Genomic DNA, 23,355 nt, shown 5'->3' with positions numbered 1-23,355 from the left:
ATGTGAACTGGGGAGCAGGAGGTGGGGTGAGTGGAAACCAGTGATTGTAGATGACTGTGTAAGCCATCCTGGTGCAAGAGGAGTGGGTCTGAGCTGGGAGAGAGCGGTCAGGGGCCATGCTCACAGCGAGAACAGTGGGAGCTCGTGGTGAGATGGGCCTGAGCAAGTGGGGCAACTTGGGGTGGGGAAAGCGGCCTCCAGAGTGGGGAGCATGTCTAACAGGCCTGCTCTGACTCTTAATGCTGCAGGGGTGGGAGAGGGACACTGGACTGCAGTAGGGGGCGGTGATTTGGGGAGCATCTTCAGGAGAGTGATAGATAAAGTACAGGAGGCTACATGGGGTCGAAAAGTTGGGGGTAGGGGTGGTGGGCAGAACTGGACATTGCGAGAGAAGTTGGGTGGATCTGGAGATCTGACAGAAGCCTGGGTTTGCCATTAACTGTCCATATAGTCACTGTTCCCACCTGGTGTCTAGGAACCTGTTCAGAGCTGCGTGTTTAGCAGCAAGCCTGTTGGAGGCCTGCACGCCCTCCCCCAGCAGTGGCAACCTCTGAGTCCTCCTGGGATGGGGCCCTGGGGTTCCCAGGACCCAGGATGCAGCCCTCTGATCCCACCCCCAGAGGCAGAGCCATCTGCAGAGGGAGGGGCCAGTTTAGGAGTGCGGGGCATGGGCTGGGGGCTGAGGCAGCCCTTCCTGCGATGTGTAAGAGGCTTCTGGGTCACCGATAGTCCCCAGGGGAGACACCGGCTATGGGCCAAACTCCTCTGTCTCCTCTTTAAAGAATATAAAGTTTATGTCAGTGTTTTGGAGTTTACCAGGTGGTGCTAGAAGTAAAGAAACCACCTGCCAATGCAGGAGACATAACATACCTGGGTTCCATCCCTGGGTTGGGAAGATCCCCTGGAGAACATGGCAACCCTCTCCAGTATGCTTGCCTGGAGAATCCCACGGACTGAAAGGAGCCTGACAGGCTGCAGTCCATAGTGTCACGTGGAGTTGGACAGAACTGAAGCAACCTAGCACGCACGTACATGCATGTCAATGTTTTATCACTTTCCCTTCAACCCCTAGGATTACAAAAGTAATAAAGAAATACCCATTATAGAAGAGAAGAAAATTTTAAAAATCGACTTTAATTCCAGCACCCAGTGATAAGCTCTGGGACAATTTGGAAGGTTATTTCCAGACTTTTTCCTTTTTTTAATTTTTGGAAAATTCTGAAATATTTGAAAGTATAGAAAATCATATTGCAGACACCCATGCACTCACCTCAGACTGAATGAATGTTAACATTGCCATGATTGCATCTCTTCTTTTTTCCCTCTTTTTCTAAGAAATAAAGTGATTCAGGTACACCAGGGAATCAGCAAAGCACAGCTAAGAGGCCAGATCCCACCTGTTTTTATATGTCCCACCACCTGTTTTTGTATGACCTGTGAGCTAAGAATAGCATTTACATTTTTTCAAGGGTTGAAACAAACATCAAAAGAGGAATAATGTTTTATAATGTGAACGTTATAGGAAATTCACGTTTTCCATGTCTATAAGTAAAGTTTGTTGGAACACAGCCATGCTCACTCATATTGTCTGTGGCTCTTTTCACATTACCTTGGCAGAATTAAATGGTTGAGACAACTCTAACATATTTGCTGTCTCACCCTTTATGAAAAAAAAAACTTTGCTGACCCTTGAGATATAGCTAAAGCCTCCTACACTCTCCCCAGGAATAACCAGCCTCTTCAAGGCAATGCCTGTCCTGCCCACATGTGCTATTATGCTTTTACTACATTTGCAAATGCTTCCAAATGTGTAGTATTGCACTGTGGGTTTTAAAAATGGGGAGAGAGAAATTGTACATGGTGGAGGAGAGGGAATACTTGTTTCCACGCTGGGGCTTCCTTTAGTGTTAAGTGTTAGTCACTCAGTCATGTCCGCCTCTTTGCAACCCCACGAACTGTAGCCCACCAGGTTCTTCTGTCCATGGGGTTTCCCAGGCAAGAATACTGGAGTGAGTAACCATTGCCTTCTCCAGGGGATCTTCTTGACTTAGGGATCGAACCTGGGTCTCCTACATTGCAGGTGGATTCTTTACCAGCTGAGCCACCAGGGAAGCCTTTACTATTCTGAATTCCAGCAACCTGGAGTAAATGCCAGCTTTCTGTCTGGCCAGAAATAGGCCCTGTGGCTACAGAGGTGAAGGAGAAAACTTAGGACTGAAAATGGAAAGGTGACACTCAGGCTAAAGTTCTCAGAAATCCTCAGAAAGGAGCCAAAAGAGACTCAAGGATTCCTTGGTTTGTGTCTTTTACCTGGTAAACATCTGAGAAAGGATAGAACAAGCCCTTTTATATTTGCAGAAACGGAATAATCACCAGTCACCAGTTAAACTCAAATATGATATTATAAAAACCAGATCCATATCTCTCATATTAAAACCGTCGAGTAGAGTTTGTTGATACCTACTTTGGTACCTCTACTGATATTTACATTTGTAGGATGTAGTGCTCTAAATAAATGTGTACATTTAGTATCTCGGAAGCTGCTTTTAGGGGTGTTTTTTATCTTATACTATTTGGTCTCGGTCAGCCTGTGTTAAGAGAGGGGAATTACTTGTCTGTCCTCTATTTATACTTGTGTACAATAAATTTGTTACATAATAGTTTACCCTAGAGTTAAACGAAATACATGTTTTGTTAGCATGCGGTCAGTGGTCTATTTGATAATTAAATATATGGCCATGTACTGAAAAAAAGAAGGCTCAGGGAGGAGAGAAACCTTCAGGCCACGCAAGTCATCCTTGGAAAAGTGAAAGTGTTAGTTGGTCAGTTGTGTCCGACTGTTTGCAACCCCATGGACTGTAGCCAGCCAGGCTCCTCTGTGCATGGAATTCACCAGGCAAGAATATGGGAGTGGGTAGCCATTTCCTTCTCCTGGGGATATTCCTGACCCAGGGATTGAATCATTGTCTTCTGCATTGCAGGCAGATTCTTTACCAGCTGAGCCACCAGGGAAGCCAAATTCATCCTTTTGGAAGGCTGGGGATTCTTTGAAAGTGAGGCACATGTCAGGATGAGGAATAGGAAGTTCAGTTCTGTTCATTCAGTCATGTCTGACTCTGCGACTCCATGGACCGCAACACGCCAGGGCTCCCTGTTCATCACCAACTCCCGGAGTTTACTCAAACTCATGTCCATTGAGCTGGTGATGCCATCCAACCATCTCATCCTCTGTTGTCCCCTTCTCCTGCCTTCAATCTTTCCCAGCATCAGGGTCTTTTCCAATAAGTCAGTTCTTCACATCAGGTGGCCAAAGTATTGGAGTCTCAGCTTCAACATCAGTCCTTCCAATGAATATTCAGGACTGATCTCCTTTAGGATGGACTGGTTTGATTTTCTTGCAGTCCAAGGGACTCTCAAGAGTCTTCTCCAACACCACAGTTCAAAAGATTCATTCTTTAGCACTCAGCTTTCTTTATAGTCCAACTCTCACATCCATACATGACCACTGGAAAAACCATAGCCTTGACTAGATGGACCTTTGTTGACAAAGTAGTGTCTCTGCTTTTTAATATGCTGTCTAGGTTGGTCATAACTTTTCTTCCAAGGAGTAAGCGTCTTTCAATTTCAGTCACCATCTATTTTGGAGCCCCCCAAAATAAAGTCTGTCACTGTTTCAACCGTTTCCCCATCTATTTGCCATGAAGTGATGGGACCAGATGCCATGATCTTAGTTATCTGAATGTATGAATAGGAATAGGAAGTATGGATGGTCCAAGGCTGCTGTTAAGGGATTCAAGTTAGAGGGACGTAGAGAAGAGCTGGTGACAGTGTCTACAGATGCTGAAGAGTTTGCAGCATTTACCCTGGACTGTTATTTATGAGGCCAACCAGGGGCCAGGGAGTGAACATTGGTACTGTCCTTTTGGACAGGATATACGCAGGATCTTGGAACACATCGCAGAGTGGGGAGGGGGCGCATCTTCCCCCTGAGCACCTGCAGCCTGATCCCGCCATGTCTCCTCTGAGGAGCTCTCGGGCCCCCACCAAATGATCTATGTTGAGGATTCCCAGGGCAGGAGGTGCCGTGGATTCCAGCTGCCACAGTCACCTCCATGCCTTTCTCCCAGCAGACCCCACATACGCAACAGTGGGCAGCCTCCGCTGACTCTGAACCACGCCCTGAACTTAGAGACAACTTGAACTCTGATCCCAATCCCTTTAGAGAAACAGGCTCCCGCAGTTCCATAGGCTCGTGACTCCTTTCCTTCCCCACACCCAACATCGCAGAACCAAATGTGCAGTCAAGCGAGGCATCCTTCGTCTCTTCCTGCCATGGGCAGCGGGGCTGAGGTGGCACCTGGAGATGGAGAGAGTGGCCCAGGGCAGGGGGGACACTCAGCCTGCTGGAGGACTTGGAACCTGTTTTCCCACCCTGGGGCGGTCCTTTGATTCAGAGATCACCAAGCTAGAATCTTGCCTTCCTCATTTCCTAACTGTGTGGTCATGGCCCTTTCCACTGATATTGCTGAACTTCAGTTTCTTCCTGTTAAAGTTGGAGCTGATGTTTCCTACTTGGACTAGCGTAAGGATAAAAATACACATCAGGTGCAGTCCTCATTTCTCTTAGATCTGTTTCTCTACATTTCCTGATGGTCCATTTTTATTACCTGCAAATACAGTAAAACCCCTACATGTGAACCTTTAAGTTGCAAGCTTTCACAGATGTGAACGTTCCCCTGCATGCCAGCTGTTGTACTGTACTACTACACTTTTCAAGGTTCTGTACTGTAAGATTAAAAATGCTTTATTTTTTGTGTTTGTTTTTTATGTATTATTTATGTGAGAAGTACTATCAACCTGTTACAGTACAGTACTCTATGGCTGATTGTGTCAGTTGCAAACCTAGGCTAACTTTACTGGACTTATGAACTGGCTCTTGGAACAGAAATTGTCCACATGTCGGGGACTTACTGTATCCTCCAATTGTTCTGCTGCTTAATCTGCTGAAAAAACTATCTTTTCCACCATCAACTTACCTTTGTCCTTTTTTCCAAAAATCGACTAACCATCTATACGTGGGACTATTTCTGGACTCTTTATTCTGTTCCGTTGATCTATATGTCAGTCCGTGTGCTAACATCATACTCTCTTGATTACTTTAGTTATATTTCCAGACTATAAAGTGTCTCTTGAAACCCTGTAATATAAGCCCCCAGCCTGTTTCTGGTTTCTCCAGATTGCTTGGCTCTTCTAGGTCCTTTGCTTTGCCATCTAAATTTCAAATTGAGTGCCTTTAAAAGGCCTGCTAAGATTTTGATTAGGACTGCATTGAATCTGCACATCAGTTTGGGGAGAAATGCCATCTCAACAAGACTGAGTCTTCCAATTCTTGAAGGTGGTGTATTTCTCCATTTATTTAGATTTTCTTTAATGTCTCTCAGCAATATTTTTTTAGTTATGTCTTACATTTGTTTTTGTTAAATTTATTCCAAAGTGTTTGTGATCCTCTTTTAATTACTGTGAAGGGTGGGGATTTTACCCTACTTGCCAACTAGCCTTGTAGAGTTTCCTGGGTGCCGGCAGAAGACACAGGACTTGTGGGTCAGAGACAAAGGACTCGACGATTCATGGCCTGTAGCGTGAACTTGATGTTTGCATCGATTTTCTTTCCCTCCAATTTTGTAGGGCCGTCACACATGTTTTTGTAGAACATAAAACAATGCTGCTCTTTTGTTTTTCCAAATTATAACTTCATGTACCTTATAGGACCTGATGTACAATCTGTGAGTCAGCTGTTCCTCAAGCTAAAAATTATATAAAGAGCTGGAATTCAGTTTGCTTTAGTATTAAATCCTTAAGTTAGACATTTGGAGATTATTTATTTATTGAAGAACAGTTGATTTACAATGTTGTGTTATTTTCTACTGTACAGCAGAGTGATTCAGTTATGCTTATATATCATCTATTCCTTTTCATATTCTTTTCCATTATGGTTTATTACTGAATATGAATATAAATCCCTATGTTATACAGTTGTTTAGTTGCTCAGTCGTGTCCAACTCTTTGCGAGCCCATGGACTGTAGCCGACCAGGTTCCTCTGTCCATGCGATTGTCCAGGCAAGAATACTAGAGTGGGTTGCCGTTTCCTTCTCCAGGGGATCTTCCCGATCCAGGGATTGAACCCGGGTCTCTAGCATCTCCAGCCTTGGCAGGCAAATTCTTTGCTACTAGCTGCACCTGATCCATAATCACGTCTTTGAAGTTCCTTTGCCATTGTAGGTAATATATTCATGGGTACTAGGATCAGGACATGGGCTCTTTGGGGGCCATGGGTACTCCTGAAGGCAGTACCCTCTAAGGACTACCTTTCCTCCTTCTCCTAAACGTGGATGGCCAAAGCAGGAACTGGAAAAAGCATGTGGGGGACCTACCAATATATCAATACAGTATTTTGGCAAACTCATTGTTCATTTGGCTGACTGTTAACAGCAGATAAGAACAGTACAGGTGTGCTCCATTCACACACACACACACACACACAGTGGCATCTACTGGACTGCTGTATCTGGAAGATTCTAACAATCTGAGGGTTCCATGATCTGCTGCCATGATGACCTTACCTTTGTCTCTTCCTGCAGTTTATCCGGCCACTCCTGCAGTGGGGAAAGATAGGGGCTGGGGACACCAGTTCATTGGCAGCTCCAGGCTTCAGTTCAGTTCAACTGCTCAGTCATGTCCGACCCTTTGTGACCCCATGGACTGCAGCACACCAGGCCTCCCTGTCCATCACCAACTCCCAGAGCTTGCTCAAACTCATGTCCGTCGAGTCGGTGATGCCATCCAACCATCTCACCCTCTGTTGTCCCCGTCTCCTCCTGCCTTCAATCTTTCCCAGCATCAGGGTCTTTTCCAATGAGTCAGTTCTTTGCATCAGGTGGCCAAAAGTATTGGAATTTCAGCTTCAGCATCAGTCCTTCCAATGAATATTCAGGACTGATCTCCTTTAGGATGGACTGGTTGGATCTCCTTGCAGTCCAAGGGACTCTCAAGAATCTTCTCCAACACCACAGTTCAAAAGCATCAATTCTTCGGCACTCAGCTTTCTCTGTAGTCCAACTCTCACATCTATACATGACTACTGGAAAAACCATAGGTTTGACTAGATAGACCTTTGCTGGCAAAGTAATGTCTCTGCTTTTTAATATGCTGTCTAGGTTGGTCATAGCTTTTCTTCCAGGGAGCAAGCGTCTTTTAATTTCATGGCTTGGGGAACTTCATTTCCTCACCCATGAGTTTTTTTCTAAATCTATTTTTTGGACTTTCCTGATCCACTTTCTCTACCTGATCATTTGACTGCTATTGATTTTTACGTCATTTGTTTTGTTTTCTGATTTTTTTTTCTTCTTTTCCTTTTTTCTCTTCAGATATGTTCAGAGGGTACAGTTTGTACTGAATTATTGTACTATCTATTTCAACTTTAATTTAATATTAAGTTTTGGAAGGCTGAATTAATTCTTCATTTGATAACTGATACTGCTGTAGCCCATCTTATTCTCCGAAGAGACTCTCTGACCACGTTTTATGATACTGTTTATGATATTTTTCTATGTAAGTGCACACACATACAAACAGATAGTAAAACAGCATATTAGTTTAATCAGGTAGATGGCAAATGTATTTCAGTCTAAAGAGTCCATGGTAAACCTTTGCCGTGGTGTTTACATTTCTGTGCCTCTCGCTGCTAGATTGCTGACCACTCTCTGTACTCCGGTGACACCGGATATGAATACATTTCAGTAGTTAGTTTCTCGGGATGGAAAATCTCAATTGTTTAGACAGATATGATTCCATGTATTTCAAGTAGGCTATTTATTAACTTATTATTTTGAAAATTTTTCAGACGTATAGGCAGCTGCAGAACCGGAACAGGGAGGCAATCCTTTACCCGGTTTCCCCTGATAGTTACATCTCTTGTAAATGACACAATGCCCTCCAGCCGCAGACCCGCCAGGAGCACACCTCCAGCCTCACAAGTTGGGTTGATTATTTATTGCAGTGATGGAGCACACACGCAGTGGGGAACCACAAGGTCTCTCAGTCAGATTGTGGTAGAGAGAAACTCCTCTAAGATTTGGGCTCTGATGGGATGAGTTCGGGGACATCTAAAGGAAGTGGGGTTCACGCTCGATTGGCTGCTCTCAGAAAGCAGGGGTGAATCTGAGGTGGGGTTTCTCAGATCTTATCTCTAAGGAGAGGAAGCAGCACTGAGATAAAGCTGTCATGGGTAAAGCAGCAGCAGACACTCGTTTTCACCAGGGTGGAGGGATGTTTAGTGTGTTGGGTGGCACGGTGACCAGGCTTCTAACAGTTGCTTAGAGTGATCAAGCGGCCTTGTTTTGCCTTGTTCTGTCGAGGTAGGCTTGTCTGGGGCTGGAGTCCTGTGAGGTTGTTTATATGCGGAAGGAGAGTAACGTGACAGGGCTGTGATGCCAGGTCAGCTTCTGAATGTCAGTGCCCTCTTTGCTGCTTTCTCTTTCATCTTTCGTGTGCGGCGGGACTGTGCACGTGCATAGCTCTGTACCATTTTAGCATGTGCTGATTTGTGCAGTCAAGACACAAAGCAGTGCGGTCAAGACACAAGTTATACCCACCTACCTGCCCCCCTCACCCCTGGTGAGGGATGGAAGGGATGGACAACCACCAATTTGTTTTGCATCTGTGTGATTTTACCACTTGGAGAATGCCATATATATGAGATCCTGCATCATGTGACCTTTTAAAAAATTATTTATTTTTTAAATTGAAGGATTACAGAATTTTGTTATTTTTTGTCAGACCTCAACATGAATCACCAATCAGTTCAGTTCAGTCGCTCAGTCGTGTCTGACTCTTTGCGACCCCATGAATCACAGCACGCCAGGCCTCCCTGTCCATCACCAACTCCCGGAGTTCACTCAAACTCACGTCCACAGAGTCGGTGATGCCATCCAGCCATCTCATTCTCTGTCGTTCCCTTCTCCTCCCACCCCCAATCCTTCCCAGCATCAGAGTCTTTTCCAGTGAGTCAACTCGTCGCATGAGGTGGCTGAAGTATTGGAGTTTCAGCTTTAGCATCAGTCCTTGCAATGAACACCCAGGATTGATCTCCTTTAGAATGGACTGGTTGGATCTCCTGAATCACCAATAGGTATACATATATCCCCTATCATGTGACCTTTTGAGGTTGGCTTTTTTGGCCTTTTTCAGCAAGCCCGATGCCTTGGAGATCCTTCCAAGTTGTTGTGTATTTCAGTAGTGCTGAGTAGTATTTTCTTTGCTGAGTAGTATTCTGTGGCACATGTATTAGTTTCCCATTGTGGCCGTAACAGGTTAAAAATCATTATGACAGCTTAAACAACACAGACTTGTCATCTTACAGTTCTGTAGGTCAGAAGCCTGGCATGAGCCTTGAGGGACTAAAGTCAGGTATTAGCAGGCTGTGTTGCTTTCTGAAGGCTCTAGGGAAAACTCCATTTCATTGCCCATTCCTTGTTGGCAGAAGTCCGTTTCCTGCGGTTGTAGGACTGAGGTTCCTATTTTCTTGCTGGCTGTCAGTCAAGAGATGTTCCCAGTTTCTACACAGAGGTTACCCATGTTTCTTGGCTCATGACTCACTTCTTCCATTATTCCTCTCAGGTTTAGAATCATTCATCGAATCCCTCAGACCCATCCTTCTGCCTTGCTCTTCCACATTTAAGATTATCCCTGTGTGGATAGTCCAGTATGCACGCCCAGCTCCAAGTCCTTAACCTTAATCACATGTGCAGAGTTCCTTTTGCCATATCAAGTAACATATTCACAGGTTCTTGGACTTTGGGGGGGACATTATTCTGCTTCACACATTGTGGATGTACCACAGTTTAACCCTTCACCTATTGAAGCACATTTTATTTCTAGTTTTATTCTATTACGTATAAAGCTGTTGTGAACATTCTTGCAGAAAAAAAAAAGCATGAGTAGATTGTACTCTGTCTGCTGTTGCAATTTACTCTTTTCACTCAACCTCATGTTTCTGAGCGTGATTCATGCTGATCTTATAGAACTGGGTCCTTTGTAGGGGTTCATTGTGTTCCACGTGGACATTGTCCCTTGGAGTCCTCCACTGGGGCATCCATTCCCCTGTTGGTGGACATTTAGGTTGCTTCGCACATTCTGCTACTGCAAACAGTGCTGTAGTAGACATCTCTGTGCGGATCTCCTTGTGCAAGGCTGAAGCATTTTTCTAGCCCGTGCATGTAGGAGTGGAATTTCTGGTCCCAGAGTATATATGTATGTGTCAGTTTCAACCAGCTCTTTTCTAATTGTTCTCAAATTCTTTTCCTTCTACCAGCAGGGATGAAAGCGTCCCTAACAACCCTGTCAACATTTGGGGTCATCGTTCTTTTTCATTTTTCGCCTCTCCGAAAGCTGTGAAGTGGCATCTGGTTGTGTTAATTTGCATTTTCCTGATCACTGTTGAGGTCCAGCATGCACACACCCCCCCGCCTCACACCTCCTCTTTTTAGCGTGCTGACTTCTTTTCTCTCGCTGCGGGTATTAGAGGTTGCTGCCTCGACCTGTTTTTAAACATTAAGGTCTGGGCAACCCAACAACTGAAATTTGGTGTCTTGTCTGAAATTACAGGATGTTCCTCAGGCCTCCGTGTTTCCATGGGAACAAGTAACAGTCATCCTTCATGATTAGGAGGTATCCATGGCAACCAAGCCAGCAGCATTTGAATGAAACCAATTTTATTTATTTATTTATTTTTTTGCAAACACATGAAGGTTAAAATGTGTTTCTCCAACTGTGGCTTCCAAGAGTAGGGAGGCAGCCTGGTCTGCCTGGTGAAATAGACTCTTTTGACCTCCTAGTGGAAAGGGGATGCAGGATCAGCTGGTCTTGTGACCTAATTTTGTAGACTGGGAGTCTGAGAGGTCATGTGGAGGTCATACAGTGAGTCTGAGCCAAGGGGAAAAGCCTGAATCAGTTCTCTGAGGTTTGGAGGGGGGCAGTGTGGAACTAGGCATTCGACCAGTTCTCCTTTCCTGGGGTCTGTTGCTGAGGATGCCACCTTCATCCTGCAAGATGTTAGCAAACTCACCCAGTGTCTTCAATGTACTGCTTGTACCCGCTATGTTATTTAGAGGTGGGGGGCATAAGCCCAAGCCTCTTAGTGTCTGCTTCCTTAAATTAGAAAGGACTTGCTACTCGGTCAAGGGCCAAAGTCAGCTGTGATAGAGTTAGAACTCAGAGGTCAGCTTTCTGCCTTCTTTGTCGGTGTAAAAAGAGCATGTTTTTTTCTTTTTCTTTTTTTTGTGGGTGGCGATGGTAGTAGGGAATAGAGGGAGTCACTGCTCTTACTCCCTGGCCCACTGGTTTGATGATAAGTCATGAATTCAGGGATGGAAAGGGGCTAGCTTAGAGTCACACAGCAGAGTCGAGGTTAAATCCAGTCTCCTAGTCCTAGCCCCACATTCCAGGCATCCTCAGCCTTTTCTGAGCCCCTAAGTGTAGGTTTGCTAGGGACAGTTTCAGCATATACTCTTGCTTCTTACCTGGAGAAACTTTAGAGGAAGTCATTTTTGCCTCTCAGAACCTCAGTTTATTCATCTGGAAAATGAAGCTTCCCAAAGCTAAGTTGTTATGTGGGGATTATATTTGAATGGGTCTCAGTGGGGGCAGTATTGCCCATAAGTGAACCAAAAAATGGGTTCTTGGAAAGGGATGTGAAAAAATCTCCCTCTTTTTCTGTATAAAGCCTAATATACATGTAGGCGTTATATGTATGTAAAAAAGAAGCAAGAGAATTCCAGAAAAACATCTGCCTCATAGACTATGCTAAATCCTTTGAATGTGTGCATCACAACAAACTGGAAAATTCTTAAAGAGATGGGAATACCAGACCACCTGACCTGCCTCCTGAGAAACCTATTTGCAAGTCAAGAAGCAACAGTTAGAACTGGACGTGGAACAACAGACTATGCAGAGTACATCATGTGAAATGCTGGGCTGGATGAAGCACATGCTGGAATCAAGATTGCCGGGAGAAAATGTCAATAACCTTAGATATGCAGATGACACCACCCTTATGGCTGAAAGCGAAGAACTAAAGAGCCTCTTGATGAAAGTGAAAGAAGAGAGTGAAAAAGTTGGCTTAAAACTCATTGTTCAAAAACTAAGATCATGGCATCTAATCCCATCACTTCATGGCAAATAGATGGGGAGACAATGGAAACAGTGACAGACTCTATTTTCCTGGGCTCCAAAATCACTGCAGATGGTGACTGCAGCCATGAAATTAAAAGACACTTAGTCCTTGGAAGAAAAACTATGACAAACCTAGATAGTGTATTAAAAAACAGAGACATTTCTTTGGCGACAAAGGTCCATCTAGTCAAAGCTATAGTTTTTCCAGTAGTCATGTATGGATGTGAGAGTTGGACCATAAAGAAAGCTGAGTACTGAAGAATTGATGCTTTTGAACTGTGGTGGTGGAGAAGACTCTTGAGAGTCCCTTGGACTGCAAGGAGATCCAACCAGTCCATCCTAAAGGAGATCAATCCTGGGTGTTCATTGGAAGGATTGATGCTGAAGCTGAAATTCCAATACTTTTGGCCACCTGATGCAAAGAACTGACTCATTGGAAAAGACCCTGATGCTGGGAAAGATTGAAGGCAGGAGGAGACGGGGACAACAGAGGTTGAGATGGTTGGATGGCATCACCGACTCGATGGACGTGAGTTTGAACAAGCTTCGGGAGATGGTGAAAAACAGGGACGCCTGGCGTACTGCAGTCCAAGGGGTCACAAAGAGCCAGACATGACTGAGAGACTGAACAACAGTACATGTAGGACAAACAGATACTCTTGCTGTGTATCTATGGTATTAGAATTTTGTTGAGGGAGAAACTTGGAAGTTAAAAAGACTCCTTAGAGGGAGTCTTAATGAATAAAAGGTAAAGAAACACTGGTCTGTACCCCTACAATCCATGTGGTTATTATTACTAACTTTGTTTGGAGCTTGTGTTGGCTGCTGGCTCAGAGTGAGATGCTGTTTAGAGGGTCAGGTTAGGAGAGAGACACCGCCCCTGTAGTTCAATGTGATCCCTGGGCACATCACAGTTTCCCATCTGTGTGTAAAGGCGTCCCACCAGGTCCATGGGTGGGGCCTGCTTCTCAGGCAGCTGAGATCCCGCCTGGCAGATCCATGGGTGTCCAGCTGAAAGCAGATGGTGCTTATGCTAGGATGATTTGAGGGGTGGGCGGGTGTGGGGAACCATGGAGAGGAGTGCAGGACCCCAGAGCTAGTAGCAGCTGGGGCTGGAAGGAGGGGAGGAGAGCCTGGTTGCTGAGAGGTGAGAACCTAGGAGATCGGGTCATCCTGATGGTGGTCTGGACCTTCGGTGGTGGGAGGTAGCCAGTCCAGGTGACCCACTCCCTCCCCTGATCTCCCACCAGGGCTCCCCACTGGCCAATCCCCGTGGTAGCCAGGGGCTTCCCTGCTGGTTCAGCGGGCAAATAATCTGCCTGCAATTCAGGAAATGAAGGAGACTTGGGTTCAATCCCTGGGTCGGGAGGAGGGCATGGCAACCCACTCCAGTATTCTTGCCTGGAGAATTCCATGGACAGAGGAGCATGGAGGGCTATAGTCCATGAGGTTGCAAAGAGTCAGACACGACTGAAAGTGACCGAGCATGCACACACACACATGGAAGCCAGAGGGCCCAGACCTGGGTTGGTGTGGTCTGCATGGGTCGGGGGTCTGCATGCGTCAGCCCCCTGGAGCAGAAGGTGGGATGAAAGATGCAGAATGGAACTGGGGCTAAGCGGAAGCTGCCCAGAAAGGTACCCATGTTCCTTTTCCTCTGGAGTGCAGGAGAGGGCGTGAACTCTGCCCTGTCCTGCCCTGTAGCCCTCTCTCCTCGCTGGGTTTCTACCTTCTGATGCAGATGGGGTAGAGCCTGTGCTTTGTTTGCTTAGCTTTGGGTTTATTGGAGCAAAAATCAATTTGAATTGTGCAGTGCCAAACTGGAAGTGGTTAGAAATGCTCCCAAGGCATCTGAATTGAAGTTTATGGCTACTTTGGGAGCACCCATGAGGGTCTTTGCTGTTTACTGTGTTATGAGCTAGTGGCTAAATTCCCTTCCTCTGGTCTCAGCTTCCTCATCTGTAAAATGGGTGATTGGACCAAGCAACCTCTGGCACCTCCTAGCTCAGACCCAGCAGGGAAGGGTGGTGTTCTGCAGAGGTTATAGGGATATCAGTCTTGATCTTGGAGGAGCGGCAGCTTTGCCAGGCTCTTTGAGTCCAGCCAGTGCCTTCTGAGGGCTCACCTGCCTGGGGAGGAGCAGTGAAGCTGTGGTCTGGTGTTTGTGTGTGTGTGTCACACCTCAAAGGCTTCTGAAGGCAGAGGGCAGTGCCTCACACGTGGGTTGGACACCGTGTTTAGTGTGGGAGGACTCCCGGGTGGAGGGGACGGGAGGCGCTAAGCATGAGGGGAGAGATGAAGGCAGACTGGTGCGGGGGCACAGCAAGAGATTTCCTGGGAAAACCTACAGAGAGAAGGGGTCTTTCCTAGCGTGCGACTGGCAGACATGTGTGGGGGGGTGGTGCAGAAGTGAGTGAGGAAGGGAGGTTCTAAGTGGGAAACACCTTGAGGGAAGCAGAGAGGCCCTAAAACATGGCAGCCCCTAATCTGGAGTGGAAGCTTCTCTAGCAGAGGAGGCTCCAGGCCTGACTGCTGGGCCGTGGGGCCTGAACCCATCCCCGTGGGTGGTCCACTTCCTCCAGTTCCAAAATGGCTTGCCAGGCTTGCCCACCGGCCAGGGCTCAGCACTGGCCCACCCTCGTGGGGAGTGGGCTTGGCTCTGTCCTTCCACACTTCTGAGGGGCCCTGTCCAAGCGGCTGCACAGAGAGGCTGGCCTGGAAGGTGTAGCGCGGCCCCTGATGGCCCGATCTGTCTCGTGGAAAAGCCTGCCCCTGGTCTGTCCTGTGTGTGTGCACGCCCACATGAGCATGCGTACTGGGGATGGGCCTGAGCGGGTATGCGCTGGAGTGTCTACATGGATGCGAACGTGTGTGTGTGTTTACTGGGTGTGCGCCTCTGACTCTGCGCCCGGTGTGTTCCAGGGACCAGGGACATCTCCGCCCTGTCCTTTTTCTTCTGAGTCAACAGGTCTTTCCCAGGCACTTCCCACTCACCAGACTCCAGGCAGCGTGCTGGGGGTGTGGCGATGCAGCCAGCTTAGGCGTGGGCATCAGGAGTCCCACCACAAGCAGAGGAGACACACACACACACACACACACACACACAGGAGTTCCACCAACAAGCAGAAGACACACACACACACAGACACAGGAGTTCCACCAACAAGCAGAGGAGACACACACACACACACACACACAGGAGTTCCACCAGCAAGCAGAAGACACACACACACACACACAGACACAGAGGAGTTCCACCAGCAAGCAGAAACACACATAAACACACATACACACAGGAGTTCCACCAGCAAGCAAAGCGCGCGCACACACACACACACACACGCTGTGTGCAAAGTGACAGCATTGATAGGCTGCCCCAGCCTGGCTGTTGCTATAGGAGCCATAAGGGCTCCTGTAAGAGCTGGGGTTGGAGGAGGTTACCGGGTTTCCTCCAGGGCATACTGAACAGGACAGGCTGGGAGGAACAGGAAGGGGGCTTCTGTGGGGGCCTCAGCTGGAGCAGTGGAAAGAGATGGCCAGTGCCAAGCCTGGTTGGGGGAACTGGGGCGGGTGAAGTGGCCAGGTGGACTGACCTGGTTGTTGAAACAGGCATGCTGAGGCTGAGGCTCCAAGTGTTGAATGAGCTGTCACCGTTTAAAAATCAGAATATTTCATATTAAAGTAAAAAAACAGATTTCCACGTCCTCTTGAATCTTGGGAAGCTTTGGCTGCACTGGGCCCCCCCCATTGCTATGTCAAAATCGCCAGCTGGAGCTGAGCAGCTGGCCGCTACCCTTGACCTTGCTGCCTGCCTGGCCCTCACACTCCTCTCAAGTTTAAAACCTAAGAAGAGAAGGTCCCTATTGGAAGCCAGAGATCAGAGTCTCGTGTTTGAAGGAATTGCTTGTATACCTCTAGCAACAGGGATCTCATTATCATATATCATGTATGTCTTGAAGTGGGAGTTTTAGGAGATCTTTTTTTTAAAATCATAGTACATATATAGGAAAGATATACATGAAAATTGCCATTTTAGTCGTTTTTAAGTGTACAGCTTGGTGGTATTAAGTACATTTACAACATTGCGCTGCCATCACCATTGTCCATTTCTAAATGTTTCCCATTACTCCAAAGAGAAACTGTACCATTAAGCAACAAATCCCCATGCCCCCCTACCCCCAGCCCCTGGTAACCTCTAATCTACTTTCCTTCTCTAAGAATTTGCCTATTTTGGGTATTTTATACAAGTGGAATTTCACAATATTTGTCCCTCTGTGTCTGGTTTGTGTCAGTCTGCTTGTTTTCAAGGTTCATCTTGGTTTCAACATGGATCAGAACTTTCATGCTTTTAACAATGGAATTCCCTTCCATTGTATGGAGCGACCACACTGTGTGTATCCTTTCATCTGTTGAGGGACCCTTGGGTTGTTTCTACCTTTTTGGCTATTGTGAATAACGCTGCTATGGACATTTGCATACAAGTATTTGTCTATGTCCCTGTTTTCAGTTCTTTGTGGGTATATACCTAGGAGTGGAATTATTGGACCATGTAATCATTCTGTCTTTAACGTGTTGTGGAACTGCTAAACTGTTTTCCACAATGGTTGGACCATTTTATGGGGACCAGCTGTGTGTTGTCCCAGCCTGGTCGGGAATGACAGGAGGCCTTGACTTGTTCAGTCGCTAAGTCCTGTCTGACGCTTTGCAACCCCATGTACTGTGGACTGCCAGGCTCCTCCGTCCTCCACCATCTCCCGCAGTTTGCTCAAATTCGTATCCATTGAGTGGGTGATGCGACCAATTGGGTGGCCTCCGCTGTCTGTGCTTAACCACCCCTCTCTCTCCCTCTCTGTTGGCAGAGTCGCCCCAAGAAAGGCCAGGCTCCCGGCGCAGCCTGCCCGGCAGCCTCTCGGAGAAGAGCCCCAGCATGGAGCCCTCGGCCGCTACGCCCTTCCGGGTCACGGTAACTATCCCTGCGCCACCATCGCCACCTGGCCCGGGGGCTGCCCTGCGACCCCGCGGCCCCCCTTCCTGGAGCCTCACGGACCTGGGAGAGCATCCCGCCTCCCTTGCTCTAGGTATCCGTTCACTCAGCTGCTCCCCTCTCCGTGGCTCAGCCCCGCCCCCCGGAGGCCACATGGGGGGCCCGTCCCCTAGGGAGGGGACAGGCGGAGGGCTGAAAGCCCTGCAGGCTGCTGGACCCAGAGCCGAGCTGGTGTGGGATGAGAAAGGCGAACGTTAGGCCGGATAAGTGCACCCTCACACATGCGTGCAGACACCACGCTTCCTTAGGATATATCCTTTTTGTTTTCACATTTTAATCTCTCTCATATAACAGCCTGTGGTGTGTCATAATTTAATTGCTATTTTTTTCTTTCTTGCTGGTGCATAAAACAGTGCTGTACCTCACAACCGATGATGTCTCAGAATCGACAAAGAATAGTATATATACAGCTTAGCTATTGATTATAGTAGTCTACCAGTCCACTCTTTTCTTTCAAAGTGGAAGGACTTTATGGAAACAGAACCCAGTGACCTGTAACTTCTGACCCTCCATGTCCCCTGTGTCCCAGCCATCCTTCCACACACCTGCAGTTTTATGTCCTTTTACTGCCCTGTTTCAGCACGTTACCTTGTGCCCCTCTGTCCATGTGCCAGCCGCTGGAGAAGTAGACAAGTTCTCTTCCCCAGGGAGCTCAGTCTATAGGGGAGATGGATGTTTGATTTATTTGTTCATCCATCCATTCATTCTTTCAATCATCCTGACGGCATGCTTGCTGTGTGCCAGGTACCATTCTTGGCACTGGGGCCAAGTGGGAGGAGCTGGCCAATACAGCACCAGGTGGATAAAGCCCTTGACCTTAAGAGCTGACATTCTTGTGTTGGAGCTGTGTGCTATGAAAGAGAAAAGTAGACTGCCGTGAGAGGGAAAACTAGGAGGGCTTCCTTGAGGTGGTGTGGTTGGCAAGTTATAGTTGAGCTAAAGTCCAAGGAATGAGGAGCCAGTCCTCTGGGGATCAGGGGAAAGGAGGTTTTGATGGAGGGAACAGAGAGGTCACAGGCCTGGCTGTCGCTGTGTGGTGTTATATGCGGTTTCAGGTGAGGTGGGAGTAGGTATGCAATGGGAACTGATTTTTGAACTGACTCTTGGAGGGTCCTTGGAGATTGAGCAGGCAGGGACAGTAAGAGAGGAGCTCCGGGTAGGGGGGACCACAGTCGCAAAGGCATGGGGGCATGCTAGAAATTGACGTGTTTATGCAATGGTGCAATGCTTGCTGGGACTGGAGTTGAGGGGTCCAGAGGTCAGGGTGGGAGGTGAGGCTGGGAAGCTGGACCAGGTCTGGGTCAAGTGGAGCCTCCAGTCCCCAGCTAAAGGGATGGAACTTTCCTCAGAGCCACCGATTCCTCCGCCTGTCTGTGTGTCATAAAAATGCTCTCAAAATATTCTTGGACCCCTTGAAGATTTCAGTACAGTAGGCCAGGGGTGGGGCCTGGATATCTGCATTTTTAATAGGCTCATATAAAAGGCAGTTCTGAGCCCCAGGCTCTGGGTCAGATCAGCCTCTGAGAAAGGATTCCAGGTTACCTCCCTGGGTGACCAGGGCCCTTGGGAGATGGTGTCCAGCTGCGGGGAGGACAGAAGGCTGGCACCTGGGAGACCCTGATCGAATCAGCTGGAACAGACTGAGACCTGCTTTTCCCAGACCCCCAGGGCCACGGCCGCCAGAGCTGAGCCTTGGGGATGCCTTAGGGGATGATGACTAATCATCATGTCTCCCCTGCACTGTGTTCATCTCTTTTAATCCGTGAGACAACCCTGAAGCTGATACTTCCATCACCCCATTTTACAGATGAGAAAACTGAGGTTCAGAGAAGTGAAGTCCCTCACCCGAACTTCAAGTGCTCATGATGTTGGAGCCAAGGTTTGGACCCGGGTCTCCCTGACCCCGGTGCTCCCCTTCCTCCACACGCTTCCAGAACCCCCTCAGCATCACTTTTTACCTGCTTCCCTTTCTTTTGCTGTTCTAATAGGTGTATCATCACACCTCGACATTGCTATAATTTGCATCTCTTTAATTGCCAGCTCGGCTTGGCTTCTTTTCCTGTCGTGGCATCTTCACTGTGTTTCCTGGTGTGGAAAACTCGCTCAGAGCCAGAGCCAGTGCCAGCCTTCTGAGCCACTGGGCCCCCAGACTCTTCATCCCGTGAGATTAGGGTCTGCAGGATGGGAAGTGTGTTCTGCCAACACTTTAGCCACTTCTCACAGCAGCCCTGAGGGAGGGACCATTAGTGTCTGCATGTCATGGATGAGGGCACTGAGGCTCAGAGAGGTGAAGTCATTTGCCTGGTGTCACAGCTGCTGTGTGACAGAGCCAGGCATGGACACCAGGACTGCCGGGCATATACTGTTTGCATCCTTTCCCTCGGCGCCTTGGTCCTTTTCTGTGTGCAGCAGTTAAGGAAAGGGGCGTGAGTCGAGTTTCTATCCTGGGCTGGTGCTTGGAGCTAAGAGGCTTTGAATGGGAAGCTTGGAGGTGAGGATCTGAGTTCAAATTCCAGCTCTCGCGTGACCCATGTGACCTTGTTAGTCACTCTTCCTTTTTGAGCGATGTGTCCTCGCCAGTAAAGTGTGGAATGACTGCTCTTTCTTGAAGGACTTGCTGGACCTTCGTGTGTGCAGTCAGCCCAGGTCCGACCCATGGTAGGTGCTTAACCCCTGTGCATGCGTGTGTGTCACTTCAGTCATGTCTGACTCTTTGCAACCCCATGGACCACCAGGCTCCTCTGTCCGTGGGATTCTCCAGGCAAGAATACTGGATTGAGTTGCTGTGCCCTCCTCTAGGGGATCTTCCTGACCCAGGGATAGAACCCATGCCTCTTGCATCTCCTGCATTGGCAGGTGGGTTCTTTACCACTAGTGCCAACTGGGAAGTCCATAGAAATGATGGTGGTGGTGGTTTAGTTGCTAAGTTGTGCCCAACTCTTTGCGACCCCATGGACTATAGCCCATCAGGCTCTTCTGTCCATGGGATTTCCCAGGCAGGTATACTGAAGTGGGTTGCCGTTTCCTTCTCCAAGGAATCTTCTCGACCCAGGGATCAGACCTGGGTCTCCTGCATTGCAGGTGAATTCTTTACTGACGGAGCCACCTACAAGCTGAATTGTGTTTCCTCTTTTGACTCCAGAACAGTGAAGATCTGTGGAGGGTCAGGGCAGAGGACAGGATGCCTTGGGGAAGGTCAGAGGTGCACCTGGCCTGGGCCTTAGAGACGGACTTGACACGAGCCTGTGCAGGACCAGAAGCACACCCTCTCCCCTGCAACCTGAACTCACCCCACCTGCTCCCACAGCCACATCCTCGTGTTCGCTGACTGCTGCTCTGTGTAGCCCCCAAGGGAACTTGGGGAACATGGTTTTGCCTAGAGGCAGGGGAGATGCCACAGGATGTACTTGAATAACTGTCGTCTTCGCTGCCATTTCAAACCTGGGTGATGAGATGTCACCACCTCTCACAGCAGTCCCCTTTGGCAGTGATGCAGTTTAATGGTGGACCCATGTCGGGATCTATAGGCCTCATTCTATCTACCTCCTCTGTGCAAACTGAGGCCTGGGAGGGGCTGGACTTGACCTGGGCACCACACAGCTGGGAGTGCTCCTGAGTCTGGGCTGTTTGCACCCCACATGCTGGCCCTCACCCCTTTGTGCATCAGCCTAGGACCAAAGTCACCCCACAGGGGATCAGGGACCAGTGTTGTTCCCATGTCTGTCTCTTGGAGATCATGTGACCCTGGGAGAGCCTCAATTTACCCTTCTATAAAATAGGGGGAGTGGATTTTTTAGTTTGGGCTTACAAAAGGTGCTTAAATGTTTTGATGCACTAAGGGAATGAGCCGTAAAGTCAGCAGACCTGGGACTGAGTCTCACGCCAGCATTTACCTTTTGCCTACCTGGTACAACTTCCTTCTTCCTACAAGTGGAGTTGGGGGTGGGGGCGCCGTTTCCCAGGCTCACTCAGTGCCAGCAGGCCATCCAGTCAGGACCCTGAGAGCTCTGTGGGGTCCTGGATGAGGGCCGGATGGGGCGGAGCTGGGAACAGGGGACCAAACGGACCTCCTGCCCATCACTGGCCTCAAATTCTTGGGCTCCAAAGAGATGGTGAGGCTGAGTTCAAGCACTTCTCTTTCTTCTCAGCAGCGAATCCTGGAAACGAGAGAGGGTCAGAGGCAGGAACAGCAGGCAGGCAGCAAACTGGGATCTGCACAAGCTGTTGGGTTGGGTCCCGGGGCTCTGTATGGACCTGTCCCCCATCCTGAAGCCCAAGGACCCTTAGCAGCAGCAGCAGGCTGTCCCCTCTCACTGGCCGCCCCATGTGTGAGGAATTCATGGTGTGATTAGAGGGTAAGGAGATGGCGACTGTTACCAGTCTCCCCATGTGTCCCTTCAGCCCACCGCCCTGGGCAGACACAACCTCCCCCTGGTGTGAGCTGGGTTCTTCCTCCCTCCTTTCTCTGCCCCCATCCCTCCCACCGACCTTGAGGAGAGCTGGCAGAGCCCGGGTGTGGGAGGTGGCAGAGGCTCTGGGAAACTTGACAGCCAATTGATTCCTCCTCGGGAAGTTGAAAGTGAAGAGTCGTGTTTGAAGGTTTAGCTGAAATTGGGTCTCAGGGCTATTTTTTGCGAGTTGGAGAAGGAGAAGTGTCAGGGAGGGGAAGGCCCAAGGGGCTGGCGGAAGCTGCAGATAAACTCAGCACCAGTTGATTGCAGATGCTTCAAGATGTGGGTCTTGGTTCCTTTCAACCACCCACTTTTACTGGATGCTCAAGTGTGTGCACCCTAGGTGGTCCTGAAGCTATGATGCCAGTGTGCCTGGGATGCTGTGAGAACCCAGAACAAGGGGCAGTTACCTCTTGTTGGCGAGGGTGGGTAAGAATTTCTTGAGGAGGGATCTTTGGGGCTGGGCTTTGAGGGATCTATAGGAGTTTGTCGGGAGTAAAAGGAGAAGAGTATTCCAGTTAGAGTGGGATCTAACTAAATAGGAACAAGCCAAAGGTTCTGTGTGATTAGATGATGCTGATGAGTTGCAAATGTTAGATGTGTTGCAAATATGACAGAGAAGAGCCTAGAGAGAAAAGTGAGTGGGTAAGGGCTTTGGACTACTCCCTACAAGACACAGGAGTCAGAGGGGATGATGAGTGAGGGTGATGAATAGGGCAGGAGACCTCTGGGAGGTGGATCTGAGGTTTCCTCACCTGCTCACCCCTCTTACCAAGGTTTCTCCAAATCGTCCCCACATTTCAGCTGTCTTTCTTTCTCATATACAGAGGAACAGGTACAGGACCACAAACATGCAGGACTGTGCATGACCCCCCTTAACACCATGGTGGAAAGGCTGTTGGAAATTATCTGATCCAACCCTTCCTTCTACAGAACAGGGCTTGAGGCTCAGAGAGGGGAGGGTCCTTTCCTGAAGTCACACAGCATGTCTGTAGCCGGGCCTGGAATGCAGCCCTGGTGTCTCTATTCCCTGTGCTGTGCTCCTCCTGCCTTGCTCCCTCCTGCCCTCTCTTCCCTGCAGCCGAGCCCTTCCTGCCGCCCCCATCATGTTTCCTGGGAGGAGGGGGCTGAAGGGAGTGAACTTTGTGCGTTCATGAGGAGGGCTCATCAGCACAGCGCCTCCTCCTGGTCTGCCCGTCTGCCCCTGTTGGTGCCCCTTGTTGGCTAAGGCGACTCCTGTGGACAGAAAAGCTGGTCACACCCCCAGATCACAGGGGCCAGCTCTGTCCCTGCACAGATGGGGCAGCTGAGACCCAGAGAAAGTAGGTTTGCCTGGAATACCTGCTGGGCCTCCCTCCATCACTCCAGGCTGAAGCATATTTACATGGGACATGTCTATGTCTGCGGCCCCCAGACTGGTAGACGGAAGTCAACTACGAAGCATGGCTGGCAGATAGGAGTGCTGGACCCCGGATTGGGTGCCTCAGCCCCTCATGGTACCAGAAATTTGCCTGTGAGGCTGATGTCTCTTGCTCTCTTGAGCCTCGTGAGCTGGTGAGCTGGAGTCTCCCAACCCAGAGTCTGGCCATTGTTCTGCAAATGAGAGGGTTGGTGGAGAGAGCAGGCCCCAT

General features: G+C 48.6%; 1 protein-coding gene across 9 annotated transcripts in view; it reads left to right on the top strand.

Moving 5' to 3' along the window:
- DAB2IP (DAB2 interacting protein) overlaps nucleotides 1-23,355 on the top strand; it is a 211,903-nt gene that overhangs the window by 84,823 nt on the left and 103,725 nt on the right. For 7 of the 9 annotated variants that reach the window (XM_055400008.2, XM_055400006.2, XM_055400016.2 and 4 more), the window contains exon 2: nucleotides 17,089-17,192. In XM_055400008.2, coding sequence (XP_055255983.2) covers nucleotides 17,089-17,192 — 104 coding nt within the window. Of the gene's footprint in view, nucleotides 1-17,088; nucleotides 17,193-17,286; nucleotides 17,308-23,355 lie in introns of those variants that run through there. The other 2 variants (XM_055400014.2, XM_055400015.2) reach the window with 2 other exon arrangements.

This window comes from Moschus berezovskii, chromosome 11 (genome assembly GCF_049115385.1).
Source record: "Moschus berezovskii isolate FMDL1 chromosome 11, NW_MosBer_1.0, whole genome shotgun sequence".
NCBI classification, from domain to species: domain Eukaryota; kingdom Metazoa; phylum Chordata; class Mammalia; order Artiodactyla; family Moschidae; genus Moschus; species Moschus berezovskii.
The sequence above is the reverse complement of the archived record's forward strand: the minus strand, read 5'-3'. Positions and strand labels throughout refer to the sequence as shown.